The sequence below is a fragment of the Nematolebias whitei genome, chromosome 20 (assembly GCF_014905685.2).
Source record: "Nematolebias whitei isolate Nwh7 chromosome 20, NemWhi1, whole genome shotgun sequence".
Taxonomy (NCBI): Eukaryota; Metazoa; Chordata; class Actinopteri; order Cyprinodontiformes; family Rivulidae; genus Nematolebias; species Nematolebias whitei.
In genome coordinates, this window is record NC_056517.1 from 33,145,996 (window position 1) to 33,157,363 (window position 11,368).

The 11,368-nt window shown below is 40.7% G+C and overlaps 2 protein-coding genes across 2 annotated transcripts in view; one reads left to right on the forward strand and one right to left on the reverse strand.

Moving 5' to 3' along the window:
* The window catches only part of zgc:112982 (uncharacterized protein LOC503771 homolog), an 11,918-nt gene extending 8,832 nt beyond the window's left edge, over nt 1-3,086 (reverse strand). The window contains exons 1-4 of the mRNA XM_037694179.1: nt 2,864-3,086; nt 2,542-2,585; nt 1,821-2,429; nt 739-1,461 (exon numbers count right to left, since the gene is read on the reverse strand). Of these exons, the coding sequence (XP_037550107.1) occupies nt 739-1,461; nt 1,821-2,429; nt 2,542-2,576 (1,367 nt within the window). The 5' untranslated portion in view covers nt 2,577-2,585; nt 2,864-3,086. The remainder of the gene's footprint in view (nt 1-738; nt 1,462-1,820; nt 2,430-2,541; nt 2,586-2,863) is intronic.
* LOC119426617 (melanoma receptor tyrosine-protein kinase) overlaps nt 1-11,368 on the forward strand; it is a 531,032-nt gene that overhangs the window by 506,021 nt on the left and 13,643 nt on the right. The window lies entirely within an intron of this gene.

An 11,368-nucleotide genomic window follows, 5' to 3' on the forward strand; every position in this document is an offset into this window, starting at 1 on the left:
GTTACTCAAAGCAGTCTGCTCCTCAGATAATTAATGTTATTAACTTTATATATATATATATATATATATATATGTTTCTGTTCAGTGGCCTGAGATGACTTCTGTTGTGACTTGGGGCTATATAAAGTTGAGTTGAATTGACCCATCGAAGCAGATCACGATTCAGTCATCTCGAGGATATTCTTGCTGCATCTTGATTTTCGACCACAAACCATTCATTGTTTCATCAATGGGTTTTTTGACTTTTTGTTTTTTTAATGCAGCACAGTCAAGTTCTCCAACTTTGCTTCTATTTTAGTAAAAATATCGAGTTTGATCTGAATGAAGTTAGCTTTTGAAGTGATTCTTCTTTCTGTGAACGGGTGATGAAAGTTTGATCACACCAACCAGCTCATTTCTGTAAAATGTTCCCTAAAATCTGAGGCAGATTTCCTGAGGAACTTTTTTTAATCTTTGGGAGCAGTCAGATACTTTTCCGAAAGGCTTCCTGCAAATGTGACGACTTCTTTGGGTGGAACTTGAATGAAACAGCCTGACTGATTGATATCAGTCCATATTATTTTTTTTAGTTATCCAGAAGACAACATGCCTGGATCAATGTTAGTTGAATTCCTCAGCAACTGACATGAAATCCTCCTCTCATCTTCTCGTCGTCTTCGTTTAACTTCTTAAGAGTTTTGAAAAAGAAAATGTGAACTTTCACCCCTCACCCGACATAATCCCTAAAAAATACTCTACCTTGGTGGGTTTGCTGGTCGACTCATGTCCACTTTGATGGTGAGTGTTTCTTCCGATATAATTGTCATGTTTTTGTTTTTCTGATCTTTCCATCCACTCTGACCGGACATATTAGGGTCCAATTCATTCCTTCGTAGGTTTCGTTCCAAACTTTTGGACCTGCCATCTTCCCACTGTGAGCGTCTGTCTTCAGTTGTCCAGTTAGGCTCCTTATCAAAGAGATCTTGACTGGAACGTTGGTAGCCAATTCTCTGCTCATCGTGAGGAAGATGTTGGGATCTCGATCGATTCCTGGGAGGCTCAAAATTTTCCCCTGGTCCTTGGTTGTCCCTCCACTTCCCCCTGTTGCTCACAGGACCATCCTGATTATCGTATCTCATTATGTTTGGGCTCCTCCTCATTTCACGATAGTTCGGATCCCTCAAATTGTCTTGAAACTGGCGTTCTAAACGGTTGTCTGGCCTGCCGTCTGGGGTCCTGAAACGTTCCTGAGAAGAAGCCATCGAACGGGGACTTTTCTGTCGCTCAAAGTCAGGCTCATAACGTTTGCGATCCTCAAACTCATCAAACTGCGGTGCATTCCTGTCATCAATGATGCCGTGCTCATGTTCGAAAATTAGCAAGTCTCTTTTGGCAAGGTTTCCCCGAGCATGTCCTCTAAACCCACCTCTGGGTCTGTCCGCTGAGTAACCCCGATCCATAAAATCCTCCTCACCCCCGCACCTGTTGATAGCATAAGAGCAGGTGACACTATTCAGCAGAGGTAGATGGAATCATCTTAACATCTCATTGTGTTTACTCCTAAAAACAGCACTGGGGTTTTATAGGGAGTGATATTTTTAGACTAAATAATGTTAAACAAATAACCTGCAGATTTATCATTTTAAACAGATAATTAAAATGCATGCATTATTCAATATAACAAAATATTGGAGAAATATATGAATCCTAATTAAATTAGAGGAAAATTAGGCATGAAACCAAATAGTGAGGAATCTTCATCTACGGAAAACTCAAAGGTGAAAATCTTGAGTATTCTTCACTTCCTGAAAGTGATGGAAAGTATTTGATTTATGATTTACCCCGAACGATCAACGTCATCCACTTCCCCTCTTGGTCTTTTAAAAGCAGGTCCTCTCTCATGATGTGGATTCTCCCTTTGTCTACCTTTAAACGGAACCTGTGAGCTCCTCCTTCCTCTTTCCACGTCTCCAACTCTTTGGTCACCTGATCTCTCGATGGGGTTGAAGTCTTCAAACCTTCCTTGACCCCTACCCCGACCCCTGCCCCGCTCCTGCCTCCTCAAGCTCATCCCTGCTTCTCTTGGAATGGACGACAACTGCTCTCCCTGAGGAAACGCCTCCCTGTTTTCAAAGGTCTGAACATCTTCACGAAACCCTCTTCTGCGCCTGTCGTCAAACCCTCTATCATCCAGCGGGGGATACGGCATTTCACCCCTGTGTGGTGACGCACTCTGGCGGAAAAAAGATGGGTCTGGAAGTCGCGGTCGTCCAAAGTGAGGATCATCTGGAAAAAGTGGGGGGATTTTATGGCCTCCTGGGTACATGCCATCCCTGAAGGTGTCCCGGCGTTCTTCAGAACCTCTTCCGAAGCGGTGGTCCCGTGGAAGTTCATCCAGTTCTTTAACAACTTTACGAGGGTCAAAGTCAGGTTCCCCCCATGGAAATCCCCTAAAAAATACATAATGGGTACAGAAAACAAAATGTTACAAGCTGTAAAAAAAATAATTAAAAAGTACATTACTTCGTTAGAGCGAGGCTAAAACGTTCAAAAATAAAATACCTGTAATTTGGTGACCTCGACCTCAGTCTGGACATTCTGTTAACCTTTAAGGGGAAAACAGATTATGGTTAAATATTAAAACCAAAACACAACATGTTAGCCACCATTCAAACAAAACGGATAAATGCGAGTTTAATATTAACATAAAGTGAGCCAATATAAAAAGCTTTAGTAATTTTAAAATTAACAACTTTCATTATGTTTAGTAATATTTAACAAAATGAGTTTCGATAGATTATCCAAAAGACTCTCGTGAGCATTAGCTGCTAAATAGCTTCAGATGCTAACAGAAGCTAGTTAGCAGCTAGCATCACGCACTTACCTTTCGAACACGACGAACTATCGCGGCTAAAGCTGTCTAAAGCGTGGATAAAGACACAAAACTAGCGATACAACAACCTGTGAATTAAGAATACACCCCTCCGTATAACAATTATTAACAAAGACTAGCTTAAAGTGTAGAATATTCCGTTTAACCTCGCAAAAAAAATGGCCGTTACTATATTTGCTTTTTCTCCTGCGTTCGTCCCAGACAGGAAGTAACAGGAACCAGTTCAGCTTTTCCTGTGAAGGTCTTTCAAAAGAAAGCAAACTCAATGAGTCCTGACATTTATACATTAGTGGAAACACCGTTTGTATATTTATTTAGTAACCTGGCTAAACGTTAATAATATTGAGTGTTACAAGACATCATCACCAACAGTCTATGCTGCAAAACAGTTGTCAAGTCAACACATTTTGTTTTATTTTGAAATCGTAACAGGAAGTTATGACCTGCTCTAACTACACGCTAGTGAAGATTCGCAGTCATCCAGGCCATCTATCAGCCATTTATCATACTATATATGTCTATGATCCAGGCGATGATACATTTTTAAAAGGGTTAGAAAAAACAACAACTGGACTTCTATTCTGAAGCTGAAGACGTTTTATCCAGCTTTATAGAACTGCATGAGAGGCCTGGACTGGAGACCAGATTTCTGAAATTAAATATGGGGACATGTCCAGCTTGGAGACAAAAAAATCTTAAATGTTATGAAGATTAAATTAAGAAACGGGAACAGTTACGGTTTCATTTATTTTTACATATTTATTCATGTCACAATAAAATCAAATGTAACAGCAGAAATGTCACACTGATGTTAACGTTTCCTAAGAGTAATCAGACTAATAAAGTAGTAGTAATAGAGTACTAAAACTGGGGGGCTGCTAGGGGGCCAAGTCAAATTTATTTATAAAGCACATTTGAAACAGCAGCTGTTATCAAACTATCATTTTAAAGCGACAATACTATAGTTCAGAATTTCTTATCTGGCAACCTGACTGACATAGAAACTACTGCTTTTTCATGAAAGCCCACTCTTTTTTATTACCCTCAATAAACATTGAAAAAACACTAAAGTTTCCAGAGGTTCTCGTGTAAACAGGGCCTTCGATTCTGCTGCAGGTTAGACTAGACCCACTAAATATTAGACGTCTAATGGTCGTCCAGATTACGTCTATATTGGGTCCGTTGGTCGAAGACCAATTCTGGACGTTCCCCCGACGTGCAAACAAGGTCTACTTTTGGCCGTCTAACCATGACCGCATTTGTACGTCAATATAACGTCAGACTTGGAGGTCATATAGACATCATTTTTTTGCGCTCTCAGGACATTATTACCTGCAGTGTTCCCTCAATGAGGACTGAACTAGGCAAAAGGGCCTTCTCCTATTCCGCTCCTGTTTCCTGGAACATCTTACAAAAAGATCTGAAGCTCTCGACCTTGACCTCTCTAAGTGGCTTTAAGAATCTGTTGGACACCTGGCAGGGTCCAATGCTGACATGTTCCTGTTTTTAGTTTTCTACATTTGTCTTGGAATCTAACTGTTTTTTGTTTTGTTACCTTTTCCTTTTAGCCATTGTTGTGGATAGAATACCACGTCGTGTTCAAAACGGCGGAGGCGTCGCCCTTCGTATAAAAGATTTATTTGACACAACATGGGTTACAGATATTCAGAGACAAACAGTTACATTAATAAGATATATGCATATAAATGGAGCATTAAGAACAAACCGCCTCGTGCGTGCCTCTCTGAAAATGCTCAGTGCGCGTGCGTCATTCCCGGCCTTTTATCCCCGTCTGAGAAGGCTAGCTTCCTGATTGGTTCAGCTTCTGTCGCTATGGTTACGACGTAGCCCGCCCCCTCAAGGACGTTACGTCTATATTTCAGATAAGTTTTGGTTCGGCTTTTGTTTAGTTTAACTTGCTATTATACTTTAGGGATATAAAATGATTCGTGTCTAAATTGTTTATGCGTAATAATTAATAACTATTAATTATTACCTACCTCCTGGGTGTTACTTCAATATCTGTTGGAGGTCTGGTGATTCTGTTTTTAAGGCAGATTCATCTTAGTTTCTGTGTCTGCGTTTAAAACCGTTAACACTGTTTGTTAAACGTGATTATACCTTAGTGATAACACTGATTTGAAATAGTTGTTTATTTCTAGGAATAATTATATTATCGAACTTATGTTCGTGTTTTTATTTGGATCATGGTTATACTCTTAATTTGATTTATTAGTCAAACTATATTGTCTAAATTAAAGAGCTGTTCTAGCTTTATTTATGTTAATCAGTCTGCTCTCTGGCCTGATTTGATTGCTTGTAATTTATCAAATGTGAACTTGTAAAATTATCTTTAGCTACTATGAGATTATATTTAAAGGTCAACTAGTTAGAATTAGCAAACACTTTCTATAAACATAGTTCAACCTTGGAAGAAAGACACACACACACTTTATATGACATGACATTTGAGTGCTTGATAGGAATTATAAAAAGGTATAAAATATTAAATCCAACATTCCCTCTTTTGAACTCCCATATTCATGGGAGTTCACCCTCTTTATGGATTTATTTATCAATATGGATGTGACCCAAACTTACTGCACTCCCCAGGGGTCCTGGACCAGACCCCTGATCCAACACCTGTGAAAAGTACCACACACATAAACTTTTATAAAAATACAAAAAGCAGCAACACACCTCCTAGAGAAAGATAAATAAGTGAAACTATTTTAAACCACCTTTAAAATACCTCGTGGTATTTTAGAATGATCAAATGCCTAATTGAATGGAGTAAAATATTTGAATATTTAAGTTACTGAATATTTAAGTTTATAGTCAAGTTAAATGTATAGTTAAGTTTCCAATTGAATCCCCGACCCTTCTCTGGTTGTTTTTCAGAATGACTGAAAGGTAAGACAAAATACTCATATTAAACAGGAAAAGCCAACACCCTTAATTGAAACATTTCTATCTAGCAGGTCTTCGGTTCTTGAGCTCGCGGTGGGAGCCCTTGTTCGTCCACAAGGGTCCTTTGGTGCTCGGCGGGATTCGGCCCGCGGAGTCATCTTCATGTAAAGTCCTCAGAACCGTATCAGTTTGATTAAACATTCTAAATGACGTGTGTGTATTGGGACAAAACTAAAATCAGTTTGACGTGTCTTCTGTTCTTCACGGTCAGGGCTGGTAATCTTCCGTCCTTACCCGATCCACCCGACCGACTTCAGGCAGAGCGGAGACTTCTTCTCCGATGTTTGCTACTGCCTTTTCCCAACCAGAACAAAGGGGCAAAGAATGAGCTCCCACGAAGGTCCTGTCACCTCCTCCAGGTGTAGTGGGGAGCTGTCTTCAGATCATCCTCCATGTGGACCAGCGATCGATTCCTCTCCTCTGCAGGGATGCCCTGGTGGGGTCGTACAGGTGCCACTCTCCTTCTGGGGACCGATGACATATGATGTTCTGTCCACCACCTGGTGGGGTCTTGTCCTGTCCCTCTTTTCAGCAGGACTCAGTCTGATGTGAGTTTGTCTCCTCGGTCAGAGTTCCTCCCTCCTGATGAGAAAAGCTGGACACGAAAGCTCGCGAATTGTTAAACACCCTGCATGGCCTTTTGATTATTTTATCTGTGGGATCCATGACCTGGGCCTGGAAAACTGACTGTGGTTACTTCTGTAGTGAATAAAACCTATTTTCTGAATTATTGGACACCCTGATGGTTATTATTGCTATTGATAGGTGTATTATTAAACTGTAATGTTATCCTAAAACAGAATCAGTAAAACTAAAATAAAATGCTCTTCTTACATGCATCTGTTCACTTGAAGCTGAATTGTGTTACATACTGGACTTCTCCAGGTATACCTGTGTGCTCTCATCCCATCTGTCACCCTTACAAGCCTTCGTCGTCAACCGGTCTACCTACAATTAAAATTAAACATACACAATACAACAATAACAATAATAATCAACCACGCCGGCCCCTCTTCCTGGAGCCTGTGGAAGAAACTTCATTAAATCGCTTGCGCCAACAGCATCAATCAAAATACAATATAACTTAAAAGCTTAACCAACTGACATACAACACTGTGAGAGAAAAAAAATAATTAATCTTCCATCCAGGTACCTGTCTGTGCTAGAGAAGGGAAGAAATAGCAAGGAAGAAACAGAGAGAAAAGGGAAAAATAAAAGAGAAAGAGAACGAGGAAAAAATGGTTAAAATCCTTTGTTCATGAAACCTTTTCTTATTCGCCCAATTAAACTATAAGTCCAGTCCAGTCCAGTCAAGTCAGTTGTGTTTAAAATTATCAAACCACCCCATTTCCCTTTAACATTTGCTCAAATCCACCTCAGGCTAGGGGCGTCCCCCTTTCTGGAATCTGTACACATTACAACAAAGAGAAAAAGATACTTCTGTTAAACCGATATACATATATACAAGTGCAACGTGTTATGTAGGTTTCTGATTTATTCATTTCCCACTGTCAATTTGATTACCCTACATGATATGATCTTTTAATCGCCTCAGAAGAAGTTAATTTTGTATAATTTGTAATGATCTATGAACTGCTTCCTGCTCAGAGCTGCCTACACACCTCCCCCCTTTTTGAAACGGCATTGTTTCAAATCTGAAGCATTACCGTCTGCAATCCACTAACACTCAGATTGAGTATTAGTTACAGAACTAAAAATATGGTCTAGTTTTAAACTTCCCACTACTGTTATTCAACCCAGGTTTTGCAAACAATTAACCAACTACAACCCAAGCTCTCCTATAAATTAGCAAAAGTTAATCATTAAATAAATTTCTTCTCTTGTATCAAACCAGACCCACCAAAATTAGCCCCTTCAAGGCAAAGACAATCATCCAGTGTTATTTTAGAAAACATTAGTGAACTGCATCCAAATCAGGTCTCAGGTTTCTCCTGAATGAGACTTCCTGACCTGTATAAACGGAAAGTTAAAATCAATATTTTGTTCAGGGGTATGGAGCATTTGAGGTAATAAAACAATTTCCATCTCAGAGCAGTTGGAGCAGGCGAATCGTCTAGCACTCCCACCTCTGTACGTCTGTGTCCTGTTGTGTCACCTGTTTTAAAATGAGTCTATGTGAATGATTATTATCAAAGCCAGCTGCAGTTTTTGATCACGACCCCAAAGTGCCTAGATGACCATTACAGACCAAAATGTGGGGTTGACACCTCCGTCCGGCTGCAGTTGATGTTAGTGACCTTGGGCAGAGTGACCACCAGTTCTTCGTTCAGCCTTTATGTCCACAGATTCGTCTCCCGTCTGTTTGGAGACCAGCTCAGCTTTGTGCAGCAGTTCATATCTCAGCATACAGCAAGTCTTGACTGGATGTTCTTGCTGTGTACAAACTCCATCACCCCCTCTGGAGAGTTAGTTCAGTTTGCTCTTGGACTGTTAGATCTTTGAAAAGTCACATTACTTGGCTGAAAAGTTCTTTGTTGTTTTGTCAGATGTGCTCGACTGACAACTTATTTGAACCGTCCCCTTGGTCAGTTTCACAGACCCAACGTCAGCGCCCACCTGAACACATCTGTATCCGATCCGGCCCCCGGCACTCGAGAGTCCTGATCAAAACTCAGATGGATGCTGTATGCAGTTAAATGCTACCTTCCATGTTTTGTGGGTGTAATTAGACTCATCTTCCCACTCCAAAGTTCTGTCATCTCCAGCTGAAGAGAAGAAAAAAATAATCAAATTATTAAAACCAGATTCAACATTCATCTGTCATCCACATTAATCGTTAGTTAGCAAGTTTTATTCTGGGACCACAGCGTTTACCCCAACGGAGTCATTCTGGTGTTCTGGATTGTACAATAGATGTTTTAACCGCTCAATTACACAAGAGTGAAAGCTTTAATTAAACACTGCACAAGCCAATTCTTTACGCCTACTGCATAAAATATTCCCCTCCAAACAATGTCCTCCATCTTGCAGAGTATGTGTGTTGACACATCACCTGACAGTGAAGTCCACTCCCAGGGCCACATTATCGTCCAGACCTTGTAAATTTAGGCAGCATGTTAATATGTAATCACTTATTGTTATATAACCAATCTGCAAATCATCTCTTGTCATAACTATGCTTTTCCACTGTATCACAAACAAGATACTCTTAATACAAATCAATTAAGACTATGTATACCCTTCAAGACATCACAAAGTCCATTATCACTGCACAAAAACGTGTACATGCCCTTTGTTCACAAAGTACAACTTCTTAAACTCACCATGTACACCTCTCTGTTGTCCTTTTTCACTCCCAGGACCTGTGTGAAGTCTCAAACAATAAAGTTAAATTCATGGACCCACTAGAATTGTCGTCGTCCCATAAATAACCTAGTCCCTGCAGCTCTCAGAAGGAAACAGCTCCTAAATGCTAAACATTTCCAATACGTGATCAACTCATGTGGACTGATTTCTTAAACTGAAGTTTTTCAATTCGAGTACAATTAAGATTGATTTATTTAACCCAAGTATTTACAATTTGAGTTTAGTTATGGCTGTATAATTTAATCTAATTTTTTTATTTGAGTTTAGTTTCCTAACGTATTTAACTTTTTCAATTTGAGTCCGGCAAGGTATTGTTTGACCAGAATAAAATTCTATATTTTACAAGTGTCAAGGATTTTGTCCCGTACTCATTTTAATCTGTTGTTTCGCAGTTGAGTTTAAAACCTGAGTTTATTGTCAATTCCAAGAAGAAAGTTAATCTAATTTGTTCAGGACCACCAAGGCCACCCCTACAATATTTCTCTTCCACTCGTTCGCTTTGACATCTCAACCCTCTACTGTCTAAGCTGACTCCAAGATGATTCAACCTTCTCCAGCAGACTCACTCTGACTCCATCTCCTGGTTAAATACAGCTCGTACACGTGATGTCCCCTCTGTCCTTGAGATTCAAACCATTCTCTGTTTCAGAGTTCACTGCCTCCTTCCTATCATACAGAAAATTGTTTCGTTTAACCTTGTGTCTGCTCCCATCTCCGTTTCTGTCTGGCCTCCGACGGCTATCAGCAAATATTTGAAAGATCTTCAGCTATCCCTGTTCCCATATCAGATATCATTTAGCTGTGACACGCCAATCAGCTATATTTTTAAATTAATCCAACTTGTACAGCCTAAATCATTAAAAATCAAGCTCTACCCCCTTAATTTTGGTACATAAAGCTCATTTCCGCTTGTTTGTGCTAGTGGCCCCCTGATCTAAAACTAATTACCTCCTGTTCATTTTGACACTCCCTATAAGTCATGCAATTTGCCTCTGATATGATCCTATAGATTTTCCACAGGCTTCACCTGTACCACATTCATGAGTACCACACCTGATAACAACATTCACACACCCAGGCATTCAAATATGTTATTGTCCTTCACTCCTAACCTTAGCCTTAATAAAACAAACACAAGTCTGGTACGGAACAACCCAGCGGCCAGACCCGTCCTTGCCTCACAGCAGCGCCCCCTTCCGGTCAGGATACGGAAACCCCGATCACACAAGACACCTCTGACGCAGAAACGAAGACAAAACAAAACACGCGTAAACCTTCACCTCGTGTGTGGAACAAAGAAACGCTCCCTTCCCCCTCACGAGTGCTTCACCACACACACAGGCTCCAAACAGACTTTCTCCGACACACAGAAAAAAGAGAAAAGCAACCCTGAGCTTCCGCCCACACACAGCTCACTCCCCCCTCTCTCTTTTTTGTTACGTCTCTCCCAACGCGTCCCCCCTGAAGCGTTCACACGACATACAAAACACGGCTCAAACAAAGTTATTACAACGTCCTAAAACTAATGCGATCCCCGATCACATGAAATTTGGTAAACACTATGCTATTTCACTCATTTTCTCTCAAAGCTAAAGTAAGAAATGGGGTCCAGTTCAGGCCGCAGTCAACACTAGCCAGAGGAGGCCCGACCCTCAGCCCCTACAGACGTTTGTGAAACGCTGTAGACCTAAGTCCCGTCAGACTAAAGTTTTGGATGGCAAATCCCGCTGAATTATGAGAGAAAGCGTTGTCACCCACGTGACTTCCGGTAGGCCTTCAGCCGTCCACCGGCACAAGTCCACAAAACTTGTGAAAACTACCCAAAAATGACTAAGTAAGCGTTCAGCGCTAAAACCGTCTGAATATCCTAACCCACCTCGTCAGAATTAACACGAATCACTGGAAGTTAGCTTAAATAAAACCATCTTTATTTTCCGGAGATGGTCGCATGCACACGAACAGAGGAAGTTGAATTTAGTCTTAATTTAGTTTACCGCCGAAAAGCCAGAAACTCCGGACCTTAAGGTCCAAACAGTTAACCAGCTTACCTGAAAGTAATGGGCCCAGTTCCTCTCTCTGTGTGCACCGCAAGCCACCTCGATCCAATTCAGTGTAGGCCGCATCACCTCGCCGCACGTCGGGTGTCACCATTTTGTTGTGGATAGAATACCACGTCGTGTTCAAAACGGCGGAGGCGTC